The following is a 20,668-nucleotide window of genomic DNA, read 5'->3' as shown; positions in this document are numbered from 1 at the left end:
TTAACCTAAAAGCTGCTAAAAATCGAAATACTCTAATAGAACAGTCAACTACTCTTAATAGAACACCCATCACAATGTTTTTTTCAAGAAGTTGCTAGTGTGTTTTCTTGACCTGTGCACTGCTATCTTACCATTGCTCCAAACATCCTGCCATATACTAATCACTTTCTGAGAACAACTTCTGTCAATATTATAGTGAGTATTTTCAGTTGTTGCTACATTGATGCTTGAGTTGACATGCTTAAGTAAAACAGTTCATGTATACAGTTAACAAAACTGTAGTATCTGAGAACTGTTTGTTTTTGCTTTATCAGTACCAAATTTCCTTGCTGCAATTATCTGAATCTAACATCAATTGAAGCTAATAAAATTTAATGTCATACAGGGCTTGCACTCCCAAACCTCCTGAAGCTCAACTTTATAAGCTCAGATGATACCACAGCATTTACGTTGTCACATTATAAGGGGTTAGTTATGGCCAAAAACTAGTTGTATATGTAAGTGAATTTCGACTCTGATTATAAAAAATTAATATGGTGGGGCCATATAGTTTAAAAAGTCAGATTGAAATAGTAACAGAACAGTCTGTGGCTATATATACTACAAAGTTGAAGCTATTTTTTTGTGTACATTTTAAATCTCTACAGTGACCTTAAGATCCAATCCTGTGTATGTCTTTGACAGTCCACTATTATGTATTGCCTTGTAGTCCAATAGCATTTTTAAAGGTGTACATAGTGTAGTTCTGTTGTTTTTTTTAAATTGCGTACAATTGAACTCATCCATCCACAATCTTTCAGAGTATTTGGTTAAAATAGCTTCCAGATTCAATCTTGTGATAGCTATATTCCAAAAAATTCCAGAGGAAGCATCACTCCAGAATCCCAGACCCCCTAGCTGGAAAATTCTACGTAAGTGTACTCTACACACTGCATGGTGAGTGTATACTTGCCCTCTCAAGCCCTCTCTTCATTGTTACTGTTGGTTTGATACCTTGAGCAAAGCAATGCACTAAATTTAGTGATCTTGTATATTGATGAATTTACCATATAAATTTTATTAATTCGTGAATTGATGTAATCAATTAGATAAAAACCAAACTCTAAAATTGCTAAATTTAATGTACCACTAAATTAAGGTATTTCAAACACAAAATTAATGGCAAGTATTAATAATAAGTATAGATCATGTATAACTGCATCCTTCTCCTTCCTGTTCTTTATGTAAAGAATATATTTTTAGTTACTAGCTGTGCCCTTATATGACAGCTAGTATTACAACTGTTCTGGAATATTGGTGTCATTTCATCATTATTCCACTTACATGACTCACAATGCTTTACAAGCATTGTGAATCACTTAAACAAAGTGGCATCATTTTTCAGTCAAAAATATTGCTAAATTTTAATACTGAATAGGCTAAATTTGCAAAAATTTTCTAAGGGGGCATGCCCCCAGACACCCCTAGATAGAGCATGCTCCACATACTGAGTGTTTCACACACTATAGCTATAGTTGTATTAACCAGTTGTCGCTTTTCTTAGCCAACCAACCATTATGTTAGCACCCCCCCTTCTGAAATCCTAGATCCGCCCCTGAGGGTGACTTGTAATGGCCTGAATCATTACAATGATTTATTTGTAGCTGCATGGTGACTGTTCTATTAGAGTATCTTGAGTCGATCTCGCTTTTGCTACAGGTAACGTATCACTACACGTAGTTTGCTTTCGAATCATAACAAGTGGTTTGTAATCCGATTCTTCTGTACTACAGCAAGGACTTTCTATGATGCTTATTCCAGCTATATACTGATTTTCAGCTCATTGCTCTAAGAGGCTTTCCTGGTAGGCATGAAAACTAATAGTTTTTAAATTCATGAAACTTGATTGCATAATTGTGACACAGGTCGGGTTCTGTGTTATATCTCAATGGCCTTTACATAATGGCACTCCTATGATGGCTACTCCATATACACAGCAATTTTCAGCTCATTAGGGTTTCTCCTGTGGGCATGACAGAAGTTCTACGTGAATAATTGGTCATAACTCCGTGAATCTTCATCGGATTCCTACCAAACATCGTACTAAGATCTGCTTTAATGAGCCCTTTAAGTGTGCCAAATATTAGCCTGATTGGAGCATGCATTGGTGTTTTATGATGGATTTTGCAAAGTGTACAAAATGAAGAAGAAAAAATGAAGAAATTAAAAAACGAAATTCTGGCCACTCGTATCTTGGAGTGATTCCTTCAAATTTGGTATGTAGACTCCCCTACCTGTATGGTACTCAGCAAATTTGGTTTCAATTGGATAAGGGATCACAGAGATACATATGTGTGAAAATCGCATTTTCTTTCTTCCTGTCAATATACACACAGTGTGGCGCTCCGACTTCTTGGGTCACACGACACACTACCGTGTGTCTTGATATAGACAAAGGTCACACATAAAGTGAGGTGTAACAGACTCCAAAGGTCAATTCAGCAATAGTCCCACTTCTCAATTATGTGTACTAACTATGTGGAAACTTTCATACTCTATCACTAAGTGTACAGTTCTTCATAATTATTTCCATGACCGCCATGGCGATATTTTCATGATATAGCCCTGACCACAAATGCCTTTATTGATGCTGAGGCAGCACAAAGCATTTGTCCCTTTGATTCTATATTAATTTTTGAGCTGCTTAAAATTTACATTGTGGGTTTGAGTTCAGCATGAATTGTAATATGTTAGTTCGAGGTATGTTCTCTTGAAGGAAAACGTAGTAAAGTATAATTCAGCAACCAGACATCACTAAATAATCGTTTTCATGATATTAGGATTGTTTTTCTACACATCAAATGTTCAACCACATGACAAGATAGCTCAGATGTTCTCAAGGTCAGTAACTTATACTGTTATGTAGTTATTTAAGCTAAATAACTTACTCACATAGGTGTCCTTAAACTGGGTTAGATGACAAAATATGGTATCACTAAAATCAACAAAACCCACAATCACTTCTTCAGAAAAATGCTGTTTACAGGCTGTATGGTGTACGAATGATATTTTGTGAGTATTATAGCCCATGCTTTTCACTCACCATTGATATGTAGATAACTGTATATGAAACAAATGAGGTGAATGTAGGTTTGTCTTTCACCTATTAGACCTGAGTGGTATATATTACGTACTTACACCATGGTCACTCAGAATTTACCTGATATACATGCCTATGCCTTAGGGCTTGAGCAAATGTGACCGGATCTGCAAAAAACCGGCACAATTGTGCAAGCCTAAATTAACAGCATAAAGCATTGAACGTAATGGGTGAAATACTTGCATATTATTAAACTTTTTGAATATTTTGTTATTAGTGAAGATAGGAGCTAACGATAAAAATCTGGATATCATCACATTTGTCTACTCAAGGGGAGCTAGAAAATCTTTATCCAGTTGTTTACATCACATCTAAATGATAGTACACGATTGATTAATTTTGCCTTTGTATGTAGTGAAGAAATGCGATACAAGGAAAAACTTACCCAGTAATCGATTCCCCAACTCATGGCAAACACAGTGATGCTAATTTCAACTCCATGGGTCATTCTACTCGTAATTTACAACCAGTTTAGTAAGTGCCTATAATTATTTTCTGTACAAATCAATTTTTCTGTTGTTGCTACTTTGTGGGGCTGCAACTCCAAAAGAACATTGCCAGAGCATGCATTTGGCTTTGTATCAAGACATGCGGTAGTGTGTCGTGCAGCCCAAGAAGCTGGTGCACCACACCATGAGTATATTAACAGGAAGAAAGTAAACGTGATTTTCACACATTTGTAGCTCCGTGATCCATTATCCGATTGAAACCAAAGTTGCTACAGAAGTTCCCGCACGGTAGGGGAGTCTACATACGACATTTGAAGAAAATTGTCCCAGCCATTTCTGAGATACAAGCATAGATAATATACCCTAACAGGGATTAGTGATGCGCTTAACAACCGTTTGACAATCCTCGTTATGGTCACGTGGAAGTATTACGTAGTGCGCTAATGTAAACATGATGTAACGATGGTAACCAAGTACCATGAGACCTATGATGAGACATTGCAAGTACTGTAGAGCTAAGTATCTATGTGTAGAGGGAGCTAATGAATGAAGCCAGTCAGGTGCACAGTTCACTCGAGAAGGTCTGTACTAGAGGCGAATTAGCTGTGGAGACAGCTAGGACTGGAAGAAAAAGGAATACGTCCTGGAGTTGCTTCACATCTTAAAGAAAGAAGACGGTCAGGAATACTTTAAGACTTTCTCCGATGCCCTAATATCTATAGTGCAGTCAGTGCTACATGTAAGTAAGCCAACAACACGGTCACCAGCACAACTTTGAGAAATGATATGGATGGAATTTGCAGACGTAGCTACGGGCCAACAAAATACACACAAAATTGGAAGCATTAAGCTGTCCTCATATCATGACAGAACCGTTAGTGATGCAACTAACGAACCAGCAAATTTTGGAAGAAATACTGACAGCTATGTTCAAGACACACGTGGAACAACCAGCTGAAACACCAACCGAATTAAAAGTGGGTGAAGAGAATGTATGAGGTATGCTTGTGGATATGTGGCAAAGTAACTTTTTTTTTGAAGCAGAATGGGGAGAAGTACACAACATTTGTGGTATGCTTGAATAGAAACAATGAAGACTCTATGCATCCAGTGACATCTTTTATGGATTATTAACAGAGGCGGACTATGTGAAGTAAATAACATGATGTCTTTTTCATTGCCATTTAAAGAAATTGAAAAAGCTATGCAAGTGAGATTAAGAACTCAGGAAGTAAATGCCACTGTACAGTCATCCGGAAGAGAAATACTGGGAGTTGTAAAGAGTGATACTGGGATGTTGTAAGCAATAGCATACAAAATGATGAGTAGAAGGCCGAGTACAAACACTTGTCGTGTGTCAATAGTAAGAAAAAGAAAGGACTCCGTAAAGAGTTAAAGAAATTATGAAGCAATATCGTATACTTTGTGATATTATATATAATACAGTATGATTATTATAGCAGTAATAATAATATTGTTTCTATGGTTAACCATGCTTTCTTTGTGGTAGTGGTGTTTCATCGATTTCAGCATCTTGAAGTAATGGTCTCTTTCTGTAGTTTCCATGTGCAGGGTCTGTTGCCACAGTTTCCTGAATTTGTATTGACACCAGTATTCTTTAAAAACTGATGGCTTGTTGGATTGTCATTGCATCCTCCTTGAGCACACTGTTTACTAAAAAATACCTCTAGGAGATCCTGGCAAAACTTCGTCTTTGTATTAACGCCTGTTGTTTCTCTTCCCAGTTCTTGTGTTGTCTTCCCATTAACACCTTCCTTTATCCCATTAGTACACATGCAAATAGCTATGCCTGTAATTACTGTACTTGCATGTACATATTATCACTATAGTCACCAGGAATATGCCCTATGGCTACCTTTACCAGGTAACCTTAAAAACAACTTTATTAGTACAATGTTAATTAATCATTGTGTTAATTACACTCACTAAATTACACTCACTAAACAAAGTTATTCACATGTTCACAGGCATGTTTGATAAATTGCTACTATGAGGGAGTGAAAACTACGAAACCTATTTTCATTTCACTCAAAATACTTTACCAAAACAAGGAAGTTTTGAAATATTAAAGTGATAATTACACTTCTTGGAGTTGTAAGCTTGCACTGAAACAATTCTCTTTCTATAAATATCACTTGTTACTTAGAAAAAACTACAAAAGTGCTTGTGGGCGGACCCCTTGCATCATGTCATAATTTACATAATTCTTTCAGCTTTCCATGTGAGCATAAGTAAGAATACTTACATGAGAATCTTTCAAGAGTAAGTAGAATACGATATTACGAACAACTTATGAAGTAGCAGCCGCGATGAACGAGCTGAACACTGTCCTTGCTATAGTAGCAGACAGTAGCAACCAAAAAAGCGCTTTAATTTGTGGGCGGGTCTGCGTACAACCGTAACGAGGATTCGCCGAGATGTCAGTACGCGTTGCTAAGTTTGTCACTAATCCCTTTAGGGTATATTATCTATGATACAAGCGGCCAAAGTTTCAGGTTTTTTCCATTCGTTTTTTTCTTCTACTGCTTCTTTTTGCACACTTTGCAAAATCTGTCATAAAATACAAACGCGTACTCCGATCAAGCTGACATTTTGTACACTTAAAGGGCTCATTAAGGCAGATCTCAGTAACACATTTGGTCGGAATCCAATGAACATTCATGGAGTTATGACCGACTATTTGTGTAAAATAAGATCGAACTTCTGTCATGCCCACAGGGTAAACTCCTTGACGGAATGAGCTGAAAATTGCTATGTAGATGTAGTAACCATTGTAGGAGTGCCTTTTTGTGGTTTGGAAGGAATCCAGATAAAGGCCATCGAGATATGACACAAAAACCCAACCTATGTCTCAATTATGCAATCGAATTTTATGAATAAAAAAACTATTAGTTTTCATGCCTACCGGCAAACTGCTTAGAGCAATGACCTGAAAATCGATCTGTAGCTGGAATAATCATCATAGAAAGTATTTGCAGTAGTACAGAAGAATCGGATTGCAAACCACTTAGTTATGATTCGAAATCGAACTACTTGTAGCAAAAGCTAGATAGAAATACTCTAACAGCTGGTCACCCTATATTAGAGCATTTAGCATCGTTAGTACTTAGAGTGTTCAATTATCTCACTGTTTAAAGAGTTCAGCTATGCAACAAGTCACCCAGTAGAGAGTTCAGCTAAAACAAGTTACCTAGTAAAGAGTTTAGCTGCAAAAAAAGTTACCCAGTAGAGAGCTCAGCTACAAACAAATCACCATAAGTGGAGTATTCAGCTACAAAAAGCCACCCTATTGAGAGATCAGCTAAAAACAAGTAGCCTGTAGAGAGTTCAGCTACAAATAGGTCCCCCAGCAGAGAGTTTAGCTGCAAAATATTATCCTGTGGAGAGTTCAGCTACAAAAAGCCACCATATAATACAGAGATCAGCTAGAAACTAGTAGCCTGTAGAGAGTTAAACTACAAATACGTCCACCAGTAGAGAGTTCAGCTACAAACAAATCACCCTGTAGAGAGTTCAGCTACAAACAACTCACCCTGTGAAGTTCAGCTACAAGCTAGTTACCCATTATAGAATTCAGCTACACACAAATCACTTAGTATAGAGTTCAACTACAAGCAAATCACCCTGTGGAGAGTTCAGCTATTAACAAATCACCGTGTAGAGCGTTCTGCTGCAAACAAATCAGTCTGTGGAGAGTTTAGCTACAAAAAAGCCACCCTGTAGAATGGTAGAAATTCAGCTAGTAATAAGTTACTGGTAGAGTGTTCAGCTATAAACAATCACCCTGTGGAGAGTTCAGCTGCAAACAAGCCATCCTGTAGAGAATTCAACTACAAGCAAGTCACCCAGTAGAGAATTCAGCTACAAACAAGTTACCTGTATAGGGTTCAGCTACAAACAAGTCGTACAGTAGAGTTGAGCTACAAAACTTCACACTGTAGAGATTCAGCTACAAATACGTCACCCTGTATGGTGTTCAGCTACAAGCAAATCCCTCTCTAGAGAGTTCAGCTACAAACAAGTTACCTGTAGAGAGTTCAACTACAAGCAAGTCCTTCAGTAGGAATTCCAGCTACATAAAGTCACCTGTAGAGAGTTCAGCTACAAACAAATCATCCAGTAAATAGTTAAGCTACCTATACAGTAGCTACAAACAAGTCACCTGTAGATAGTTCAGCTACAAACAGGTCACCCCGTATAGAGTTCAGCTATGTCACACAGTAGAGAGTTCAGCTACAAACAAGTCACCCTGTAGAGAGATCAGCTTGAAACTGTTACCCAGTAGAAAGATCAGCTAGAAAGAAATCTCGTTGTAGAGAGATCAGCTAGAAAAAAATCGCTCTGTAGAGAAATCAGCTGGAAACAAAGCACCTTGTGGAGAGATCAGCTTGATAAAATCACCCTGTAGAGATTCCACTACATTTCAAGTCATCCTGTGGAGAGTTCAGCTACAAACAAATCTCTCACTAGACTAATCAGCAAATCACTCTGTACAGCATTCAGTTAGAAACAAATCACCCTGTAGAGAAATCAGCTAGAAACAAATCACTCTGTAGAGAGATCAGGTTGAAACAAGTTACCCTGCAAAAAGTTCAACTACTTTTCAAGTCACCCTGTATTGAGATCAGCTAGAACAAGCAACCCTGTAGAGAGATCAGTTCGAAACAAAGTGAGAGTTTAGTCAAAAAGAACTCACCCCGTAGAGAAATCAGCTACCAGTCACCCTGTAGAGAGATCAGCTAGCTAGAAACAAGTCACCCATTGGCTACATTTCAAATCACCCTATACAAAGATCAACTTGAAACAAATCACCCCGTAGAAGGATAAGTAGAAACAAGTTACCCCGTAGAAAGATCAGATAGAATCAAGTCACCAAAGTGAGAGTTTAGCCAAAAAGAAGTCACCCTGTAGAGAAATCAGCTACCATTTCACTGTAGAGAGATCAGCTAGCTAGAAACAAGTCACCCATTTGGCTACATTTCAAATCACCCTATACAAAGACCAACTTGAAACAAATTACCCCGTAGAAGGATAAGTAGAAACAAGTCACCCTGTAGAAAGATTAGATAGAATCAAGTCACCCTGTAGAGAGTTCAGCTAGAAACAAGTCACCCTGTAGAATGATCAGCTAGAACAAATCATGCTGTAGAGAAATCACTAGAAAAAATCACCCTGTAGAGAGATCAGCTGGAAACAAGGCACCCTGTAGAAAGATCAGCTTGATCAAGTCACCCTGTAGTGTATCCAACTATATTACAAATCACCCTGTTGAGAGTTCAGCTACAAACAAATCTCTCAGTAGAAAGTTCAGCTAGACACAAATTACCCTGTAAAGTATTCAGTTAGAAATAAATCAACCTGTAGAGAGATCAGCTAGTAGAAACAAGAAACCCTGTAGAGAGATCAGCTCAAAACAAATCACTCTGCATAGAGATCAGGTATGGAAACAAGCCACCCTGTAGAGAGTCCAGCTAAAAATGAAGCCACCCTGTAGAGAAATCAGCTAGAAACAAGTCACCCTGTAGAGTGGTCAGCTACAAACAAATCTCTCAGTAGAAAGTTCAGCTAGAAACAAATCACCCTGTAGAGAGATCAGCTAGTAAAAACAAGAAACCCTGTAGAGAGATCAGCTTGAAACAAATCACTCCGCATATAGATCAGGTAGAAACAAGTCACCCTGTAAAGAGTTCAACTACAAAAGAAGTAACCCTGTAAAGAAATCAGCTAGAAACAGGCCACCCTGTAGAGAGGTCAGCTACAAAACCTGTAGAGAGATCAGCTACATTTCAAATCATCCTGTAGAAAGATCAGCTTGAAACAAATCACCCCATAGAGAGATCAGTTAGAAACAAGTCACCCTGTAGAGAGATTAGCTTGAAACCATTACCCTGTAGAGGGTTCAGCAAGAAACAAGTCACCGTGTAGAAAAATCAGCTACATTTCATATCACCCTGTAGAAAGGTCAACTTGAAACATATCACCCCGTAGAAGGATTAGTTAGAAACAAATCACCTTGTAGAGTGATCAGATAGAACCAAGTCACCCTGTAGGGGGTTCAGCTAGAAACATGTTACCCTGTAGAGGGTTACCAACAAGAAAACTATACTGTAGAAAGTTCAGCTATCTTGCAATTCTTTCTGTACAGTTTAGTTAGGTTACAAGTCACTCTGTGGTGAGTTCCTACAAATTGTTCACCATGTAGTCTAACAGTACAGCTATATTATGATTCTTCCTATAGAAATTTCAGCTACCTACACATTTCCAAATTTCAGCTATACATTTCCAATTTCAGCTGCCAACAATTCATCCTGTATTGAGTTAATGATTAATCAACATAATTGTAATAATTACACAATGATATTGTTAAATGTGCATGTAGCTATAGCTAAACAATTAAAACAATTTTCTTCTTAGTAATCGTCATCCCTATAGAAAAGAAAAATACAAGTTAAAAGAAATACCCAAAGCTGACCATAGGCTGGCTTTTGGTATGAAATTACGAAAAGAAGTGATATCTAATCAAAAACAGCCAAGCTGTAAAAAAGGGTGTGGTCTCCAAAAAACCAGGATGAAAAAGATGTGAAATCCAAGGTGGCGGCCAAGAAATGGCTGTGATGGTAGGTTAATGGTAAAAATTTTAATAACAACAATTCAGGTGAATTTGGTACGAAACTTGGAGGAGGCAACACAAATTCACTTGAATTATTGTTATTATAATTTTTGCCATTAACCTACCTACCATCAGCCATTTCTTGGCCGCCACCTTGGATTTCACATCTTTTTTCACACTGGCTTTTTTGGAGGCCGCACCCTTTTTTTACAGCTTGGCTGTTTTTGATTAGATTATATAAATATCTGATAAACAAGAATTCGAAAAATGCATTGGGTTTTTGCAGATCCAGTCACATATATATCAGGCAAATCCTTCGTGGCCATGCTATTACTATTTAATAATATATAAAACTGGTCTTGGGATGAAATAAAACACTTTTGCCTAATGCTATGATCGTCTCTCACTCAAGTACATCTTACAAGTTGTGTGATTAATGGTATAAAACAGAAGTACAGTATGTATGCATACCTCCACAGTCACTTGGGTTTATGCAATATCCATTTGATAAAACCTTTCCACTTTGGCAGAAACATCCTTCAATACAACCATCAATACATTCTTCATTTGTATCAGTATCACACGTTAGAGGACACACTGGACCACACTGTTGATATACCATGCCTTCTGGACATTCAATAGCTAACATGAAAAGAAACACATAAAGTTTATTTTACCATGATTTAACAATAAACTTACGACAGAACATATCTCTCCAGTTGGAGATGATGATACCATTGAGTGAACAAATGGCTGCATAAGCTGATAAGCTGTCACAATAACATTCTTCTCTGTCTTCTGCACTGCATGAGCAGTAATCTAACATACAACCTTCAACAAAACTAATAGGATCTACTACACTATTACACACACTGAAGACTCCACTAGCAAGTTCATTACATCTTGATTGTGCTTCACTCATAACACTATCAGTACAAACTGGAATAGGTTGGAGTTCTCCACAAGTTGGTGTTGTGTTGGCAAAAAGCCAGGCACTACCCAAGTCATTGACAAATGTAGTTAGTGTACCATTTGGAAGCATAAAATCATCACTCTGATTATTGTTGTAGTTTCCACATAATCCACACAAGTGTCCTTGCCAAACAGTAGCAACAGTGATGTCCACTCGTTGTGATCCATCCCAATATATTCCAACTCCAATTAAAAGTAAAATATAAGGACGTCCACCAGTCCTGTACACCCTTATACCATTGGAATGGTATATCTCACCATCTCCATTGTTGGATAGCAATACACCATTGATTGTGATTATACCATCATCACCTTCTGTAAGATAGATTTCTGTTTCCCTAAAGATCACTCTCACTGCACTTGTTACTGACACAAATTCATTTATTGCAGTGTTTGAACCAGTAATGATGAACTCATCACTGTCACATGGTCGAGATAGAACATATTCACAGTCTCCTTGAAAGTCAAATGAATTCATGTCAAATGTCCTGTAATGAGGATCTCCCCACTTATAACAAGTAGGGCCATTAAGTAAACATCTCTGTGATGTGCAGTCTAAATATCCTGCCTGGATTGTACAACTTGTAGAACAATTAGGTTGTGTCATGCCACCACTAGGACTTCCACCACTAGAACCTCCACCATTAGAGCCTCCACCAGAAGTGGGGCTAGATCCTAGTGTAAATGAATGCATCGATTTAACACTCAACAGAAACATGTACAAGTGTACAAATGTGGATATCACTATGTATGTACGTACTTGGCAATTTTCTCAGTTGGTATACTATGCAATATCTACATGCATGTTGTATGTGTAGGGGACACATGTATAACCAGCATACACCATGTTTACTTGGTTAAATGCCGCACCTTCAATAGTTTGAGTGTGCAACAACTGATTTTGAAAATAAGGGCATATGGGTATGAAGGCAGTTTGGTTGAAGAAATGACGACAATCTCACTTAATTTTAACACATCATAAACAACGCACATGACTCGCATACCATTGGGACTAAAGATATTCGAACTCTCCATGAGCAGGTGAATAAGATTGTGTATAGTTTAAATCAATTTGAGTCTTCCTTCTCCATGTAATGATCCAATAATTACTTACGTATTTTTTCTTTGTAGCACACATAATTTTACAATTTTTAAATTAAATTTCAATTTTCTCCATATACATGCTTATGCAAACAATTCGGGGTTTTGCTGAGGGCCTGAGATGGTCACAATAACCATGGCATTAGGGGTTAAATGTCCACTAGTATACCTGCAGGTATAGGCAACCTTCCTTGTCTCACGACTTTTTAGCTATTCCCTTGTTTCACTACTTTTTCTTTGATCCCTAATCTAACTTAATTTTTCCTTCTAATTATTTGTTTACTTTTTAATTACATAATTATGACAAATGGACCAGTGCATACTGCATTAAAAGAATGATTGGCACCAGAAATTCCTTAAAAGTAATGTAGCATCGGAATGCACGCCCCAACAATCAATTATGTAATGGAAAGGGAGGTGGCCATTACGCTTTGTTTTCAGCTATGCTTTGCAAGTTACACAGTGTTACAAATGAAGAACAGTGCGAAAAACATCTCTGCCATCATACATACATACATACATACATATATACGTACATACATACATACATACATACATACATACATACATACATACATACATACATACATACATACATACATACATACATACATACATACATACATACATACATACATACATACATACATACATACATACATACATACATACATACATACATACATACATACATACATTATATACATACATATACTGTATGCATGCATACATACATACATACATACATATATACATATACATACAACTCTTTGGGGGAGGTAGGGCAACTGAGGTATGATGCACCAGCCTAAATAGGCAATGAGTATGTGTTATTACTGTCACAGCAAACTTTACCTACATAATACATCCAGTAGTACTTACGTCAACCCATCAGCAGCAACATTCAGCAACAACATTGCAAACATACAATTGTAACAAAGATTAGCACATTCAGTTGTGACACATTAAATTTAATGACACACACACACACACACACACACACACACACACACACACACACACACACACACACACACACACACACACACACACACACACACACACACACACACACACACACACACACACACACACACAGCTTTTTGGACTAGACAGATATTAACTTTAATTATTCAGCAATTTGCGCCCAATTTCCACCAAAGTAATTGTAAACAGTTACATGAAAATTGACAAAATGTGTACGATACCTTAAGTACATAAATGTATATGATGCAAGCACAGGTACAATACATCAATTAATATGGTAACTAGCATTACAAAGTAGGAATCTGCAACTAGTACATTATACAGTGCATACATGCAACAGCATGTCAACCAATACTATATAGTGAGACAACATCATTACTTGTAATGTAAAATAGCATATAGGCCGTTAACTATCAATAATACTCAATGAGAATGTATGAAAGGCATAGAATAATTTACGCGTACCAGCCAAGTACCAGGGTGGGAGTAGTGAGTCTCGTACGTGCCATACTGGAGGCAGGACTAAGGAGGATCAGTGTTATATTCAAGCTCTCTGAATGATAGATACAAAGTACGGCTATGGAGCTATATGCAAGAAAGGAACAGTGATAAAGAGAAGTCAATGCAGGGTTGGAATATAGTGATAGCAGTGATAAGTCAGTCCTTTACTGCTAAGTTTCAAGTTCTATATTGTTCTTGCAGTAATGTTAACATCTTAGTCTAAAAGCTGCATAAACAGCACTTTAATTGCTAGCTAGATGTATGGATGCACTTCCATTTTTGCAAATGTGTTCCAAGTAGTCCACAGGTATGGGTCTGCATTTCACCTTGTGCCTGGGAAATCCTTTAACTATTCCCCTGCTGGAGTGAATCAGATGAAGGAGAACCTATACCTGTAGCTTAAAGCAAAGCACAATGTACCATGAGTGATGATAGTTGTGAATAGAACAATGGAAAATCTGGGCAATAGAACGTACAGTATATTAGAATAACTTTTCAACGGTTTTGATAATTCAGTCAACATTTACGGTGAAGATACGTTATTAGGCTATGAGGATTAATTTGTACTAAAGTGGTAGGTCCTGGTTGTGGTGGCTTTTGTTTTGTGGAAACACAGTTTAATTGTAGCAGTGTAGTACGATTTTGCTGCAAAATTGTCCTCCCTTACCATATGTAATTAAACTGGTGTCCAACCATGCCTATCATCACATTGGCATTATATTACACAATTCGTTACACTACTGTGTTCTATAGGCATTTAACTACAAATCTTTCATAGGCAGCTAACAACTGCTGGGCAGCATCAAAACCGGGTCAGTGTCTAAAGGAAAGCGTAGCTTTGAACACGCTTATAACCTATGTAATGACCAGCTAGCATGACTCCACACATGCCTGCAAATAGTTTCACAAGTGGGAGTTGCTCATGAAATAAGCTGGCCAGCTATAAGACTATCAGACTGTGGCTGATATTATAATCATTGGTTAGTGGGCGTGGCTCCCTGAAAGCAACAAGTACAGTGTTGTGCATACCTGCTGGCTGCTACACACACGGTGTCAAATGGGCATGGCTTCGCAAATGTCTAGCCATAGCCCATAATCTGGGGACATGGCTCATGAAGGAGCTGGGCTGCAACATTATGAAATATTAGATTACGAAGGTACGTTTTCTTTGCATGAATAGCCTGTTGAAATGGCATGGCACTCCAAGTGTTGGATGACATTTTTGTGCAGAACCTGGTGCTCTTGATGTAACAATGGTGAACTAATCACATAACAATTTTGCAAAATAATGTGTCTTTGAGGTAGGCTATGTACCTGTAATTGATTTGTGTGTTGCTGTGTGGGAGATGTAGTAGAAGCCTGAGGAGTGGTTGTTAGTATGGTTTCTCGGTTATGACAAGGGTGACGTACAGGCGACCTTAACTGTGATGGGCTTGTTCTAGGTTAAAGGTGAAATGCTGTTATCAAGTAGTGTTGTGTAGATAAACGGCTGCAAGCTACCTAATGAATGAGTTAGAACCCATGATTGCTTAACAAATTTGATAGTCTACACTGTCTTTGGGAGGCGGCCTACACACATGAACGTGGGTTGCATGGATTCTTTGCTGTTATGCTTCATCAGCGCTACAATCATAGTAGTGTTTCATGTGTCTTAATGCCGTTTAACATAGACTACCATCTACTAATGGAGATACAGTATAATGTAGTTTCAAGTTGTAGCTATCTGGCAGGTCAGTCTCATGTGCACAGGGCTCACCACTCAAATTTTGATATTGTTAACTTCACAAGTTTAGGTCCTCTACTGCCTGAAGAATATTTGAGGTTCAGTGATCATGGTAAAGCACCAAACAATCATAATGTGACAGTAATAATAATGATGAGCCAAGCCTGACCTGTTACTATATTAGGATTGTGGAATTTAATTATGATGTGCATTTATGCAACCAGGTGACAGATGGTCACACTTGGTGTCACATGTTGACAACTCACCCATTGGAAGCTAGCCTGTTAACTTTTGTTTGTTGCTGGGGCAACAAACTACATAAACTTTTGGAAGGGTTTGGGATTGGTCTGAAGAGATTGTTAGGCTTGGCTGTGCCTAACCCATGCTGACATGCTGTTATGGAGAGAAATTGAGGCTGGTTATAGGGTGATATTTTTTGGCTGGGAAGCCCAATTCTTTGTGATCCCTAATATACGGTACTACTGTACGTTAAATGCCACAGCATTTATTACCTTAATTAGTTCTAAAAATCAATGCAGCAACTATTTGAATTTGACCATCACTCAATGCTCGAAAATGATGCGTAAGTGACTACAGAGCTAACACTATACCTTGACTGATTTGCTAATCCATGGTGAGCATTTTAAGCCAAATTATAACATTGTAGAGTAATGCAAACAGAAATTACAGCTGTGAATGTAAGCACCTGCAGTTCATTTTCAGTATAGTTGCTGTACAAATCAATCATCTTGCTCTTCCTACTGTCTAGCGCTATAATTCCAAATCTACTCACCATGGAAGGATGAAACTTTGGTGATCCATTCCTTAGATGCTGCAGATAATGCTGATAAAATAAAAATGTTTAGGAAGCTCTGCTAACAAGTCGGGTTTTTACTGAGACAGTCACATCATATTATAGACTGCAGTTTAGGGATTTAATGTGCACTAGTATATCTGCAGGCATAGGCAATCTTCCTTAATTGATTCACCACTTTTTAGCCATTCCCTTATTTCACTACTTTTTCTTTGACTCCTAATCAACTTAAAATTCCTATTACATTACATCCACACAAAAACAGCCAAGCTGCAAAAAAGGTGCGGTCTTCAATAGTCTGTTGTAAAAGCATAGATGGTGGCCAAGAAATGGGTGTAATGACGTTAATGCTAATAAATGTTAACAATGCACACTCACCCAGGCTTTTGATGGCCACACCCTTTTTTCACAACGTAACCGTATTTGTGTACATAAATTTCATATCTTTTTGTACTCTATATGGCCCCAAAGCCAGCCATAGGTTGGATTTTTTTACCCACATTTTTTCTTATCTACAGACACAAAGGTGACTGTTTAAGGCAAGCTATAATTGTATTGTATTGCATGTTTTAATTGACTTTTGGTAATATTTTGTAATACTCTAATAGAGCACACATATGTGACCACTGAGCAAAAACTGGTCATTTTTGCATATTCCTCAAATTCCATTTTAGTGCTTCTCTCCCTTTCTATAGTAACAAAAGAGTGGACAACCACAGTTTTAGCCTTTTATGATAAATGGTGTCAGAGTAATAGCACTAGATAGTTGGAACAGTAATAAGTTTGATTTGTACAGCAACAATGTGGCTAATAAATTAGAGGCACTCGATCATAACTCATGACTGAAGTAAGCTACAAAGATGGGAGTTCGTATGCCAAAAGGCACCTCTTGGACTGAAGTATTGTCGAATAGTGAAATAATCAAGCCTGTAGCCTTAGTTGTTATCGAGCTACGCTTCTCTGGAGGTATCAGCAGTGCTCGAAATAGTGTGAAAATATTCCGCTGTCAAAATGTCTGGACAAAGTCACCAATGACCTGTCATTAATTGTGGTTGTCCAGTCACATTCAAAATGTACGCATGCTCATTCTAGGGGGGTCTGGGGGCATGCTTCCCTCAAGGAAAATTTTAAAAATTACAACTTCTGAGATCACATCTGGAAGCATTTTGAAAGGGTGAGTTTAGTCTGTGTATCACTTACAAACATTTTACCACAATACAGATGCATGATTAATTTTATTTTATTATTGACAGGAAACAAGAATTGATCAGTTTGTGCTATTGTACAATGACAATTTGTATCTTACATGTAATGTCACAATAAAATGCTAAAATTATTGAATGTATTATTATACTGATAATTACAGTAAGTGATATGGTCATAAACAGTAATAGCTATAGCTACGTAAGACAATAATTTCAAGCCCACAAATAACTCTCATCTTGGTGAAGGCAAGGTTTTCTTAGCGATTGTGTAAGCAACATCCATTTTTCTTTTAACCTTCAACTTAGCAGCCTTGGTAAGGTTGGCTTGAGTCATTGCCCTTGCAATTCGTGCATATTCCATCAAGCTACTGGCTGCCTCCTTGGCCTCCAATGTCATTGCTCGCTTGTGCATATCGGTTGCCGCATGATCCTTGAAGGTCAAAGCGCAAATATTGGTTATGCCTTCAATAAAGGCCGGCTTGTAGTTTCACATCGAGCAGAGGGAAATATAGCACGAGGTGAAGCTGAGTGCTATTTTTTGTCCGTGAGACCACTCTTTGAGTGCTATATTTAATGTATAGCACAAGCCTAGGCAGTGCTTTAACTGGTATAGAGAGCCATCAACTTGAGGTACACACAGGACGCATGAAACAATTACAAACTCATGGAGTAATATTATCATCTATAGAATAGGCATTGTACCTATGTTGCGCCTGTGCTCCACCTGCATTAGACTAGGATGAGTGAGAGGATGTGTCTGTTTCGTTTTCTTGATGACTAAAAGTTTTTGATTGTGATATTTAATAAGGATATTCCTAGGAGCAGCAGCAGCAGCAGCAGCAGCAGCAGCAGCAGCAGCAGCAGCAGCAGCAGCAGCAGCAGCAGCAGCAGCAGCAGCAGCAGCAGCAGCAGCAGCAGCAGCAGCAGCAGCAGCAGCAGCAGCAGCAGCAGCAGCAGCAGCAGCAGCAGCAGCAGCAGCAGCAGCAGCAGCAGCAGCAGCAGCAGCAGCAGCAGCAGCAGCAGCAGCAGCAGCAGCAGCAGCAGCAGCAGCAGCAGCAGCAGCAGCAGCAGCAGCAGCAGCAGCAGCAGCAGCAGCAGCAGCAGCAGCAGCAGCAGCAGCAGCAGCAGCAGCAGCAGCAGCAGCAGCAGCAGCAGCAGCAGCAGCAGCAGCAGCAGCAGCAGCAGCAGCAGCAGCAGCAGCAGCAGCAGCAGCAGCAGCAGCAGCAGCAGCAGCAGCAGCAGCAGCAGCAGCAGCAGCAGCAGCAGCAGCAGCAGCAGCAGCAGCAGCAGCAAACATTTTTACTACATTTTATACACATAAATGGACGAGTCTTAGGAATATCACAGAAATATGCTTATTAAGTATCACAATTGAAACCTTTTAGTCATTAAGAAGATGGACTAGACTCATCAACGTCTACAAAATGATTAATACAGGTGCAACACAGGCGCAATGCCTATTGTACCGATCATAAGACTACTCTGTGAGTTTCTAATTGTTTCACATGTCTTGTGTGCACCTAAAGTTGACAGTTCTTTAATTCACTACCTAGGCTCATGCTATACATCAAATATAGCACTCAAAGTGTTCTATAACTGCCTGATATAGAACAATTGTGATCTGTATGGCTTGTATAAAACCGTTTTTTGCTTTGATCCTCCCACATGAGGTTCTTAATGTGTGGTTTTAGCACACATAGTGATAGAGCACTACTAAAATTGCAATCATTACTATTGCTATTATAAATTGCTAATGAATGAAGAAGTGCTAAAGATTAAAGTAATGATGACTTCTAAAGTACTATATAATGGTAGGCAATAACTCAGTGCTACAGCCTTTAGATGATCATCCCAATCTAAGCAAAACAAGTATGTTATGAGAACATTAATCCAAAACTTTTCTCACTAAAAACATGGTCAGGAAAAGAACAGTGAATGTAGAAGAGTATATCTGTCCCACAATTACAACTGTACCTGAACAATTAGCTTGATCAATACATTGTCCATTAGATAGAACTTGTCCACTAGGACAGAAACACCCATCAACACATCCACCAATGCATTCTGATCTCCTACGATTATCACATGTTTGAGGGCATGCTGGACCACACTGTTGATATACCATGCCTTCTGAACATTCAATAGCTGAAAAATACAATATCTAATGCTGTTATTATAACATTATTAGACTCTATACTTACGACAAAAGGAATCCCTCCAGTTAGAGATGATGATATCACTTGTTGCACACACAATAGCATAAACTGACAAACTATTACAATAGCATTCTTCTGTGTCATTTATATTGCATGAACAATAGTCTAATATACAGCCATCCACAAATGGTCTAGGATCAACTACACTATTGCACACTTGGAAGACACCACTAGTAAGTTCATCACATCTTGATTGTGCTTCATTCATAACACTATCATCACAAACTGGTATTGGTTGGAGTTCTCCACAATTTGGTGTTGTGTTGGCATAATGCCAGCCATTACCTAATTCATTAACAGATGTAGTTAGTGTACCATTTGGAAGCATAAAATCATCATCTGGATCATTATTGTAGTTCCCACATAGTCCACACAATTGTCCCTGCCAGCTAGATGATGCAGTGATAACCACACGTTGTGACCCATCCCAGTAAACTGACACTGGAAATCTAATGTTAAGTCTGACGTACGGGTGTCCACCTGTCCTCATTACATACAAATCAGTAGTACTATATACTAGTCCATCTCCATTGTTTGACATTGTTACATTGTCAATTGTTATTGCTCCACCTCCACCTCTCGTAAGAAGTATTTCTTGACCTTTAGTAGGAAGGATTATTCTCACTGCACTTGTTGCAGACACAAATTCATTTATTGCAGTGTTTGAACCAGTAATGATGAACTCATTGCTGTTACATGGTTGAGATAGGACATATTCACAGTCTCCTTGAAAGTCAAACGTATGCTTGTCAAATGTTCCATAGTGGGGCTCACCCCATGCATAGCAGTATAAACCATTCAATAAACACTCTTGAGGTTGACAGTAAAAATTAAAATCATTTTGGCATATACATCTTGTAGTACAGTTAGGTTGTATGACATCCCCAATCTGATATGGAGTTCCGAGATAAACACAAGCCTCTGTTGATA

General features: G+C 38.3%; 1 protein-coding gene across 1 annotated transcript in view; it reads right to left on the bottom strand.

Moving 5' to 3' along the window:
• The window catches only part of LOC136255131 (uncharacterized), a 162,657-nt gene that overhangs the window by 116,412 nt on the left and 25,577 nt on the right, over positions 1-20,668 (bottom strand). Inside the window, exons 15-18 of the mRNA XM_066047851.1 lie at positions 19,724-20,659; positions 19,497-19,667; positions 10,919-11,866; positions 10,691-10,861 (exon numbers count right to left, since the gene is read on the bottom strand). Of these exons, the coding sequence (XP_065903923.1) occupies positions 10,691-10,861; positions 10,919-11,866; positions 19,497-19,667; positions 19,724-20,659 (2,226 nt within the window). The remainder of the gene's footprint in view (positions 1-10,690; positions 10,862-10,918; positions 11,867-19,496; positions 19,668-19,723; positions 20,660-20,668) is intronic.

This window comes from Dysidea avara, chromosome 5 (genome assembly GCF_963678975.1).
Source record: "Dysidea avara chromosome 5, odDysAvar1.4, whole genome shotgun sequence".
Classification (NCBI taxonomy): Eukaryota; Metazoa; Porifera; class Demospongiae; order Dictyoceratida; family Dysideidae; genus Dysidea; species Dysidea avara.
The sequence above is the reverse complement of the archived record's forward strand: the minus strand, read 5'-3'. Positions and strand labels throughout refer to the sequence as shown.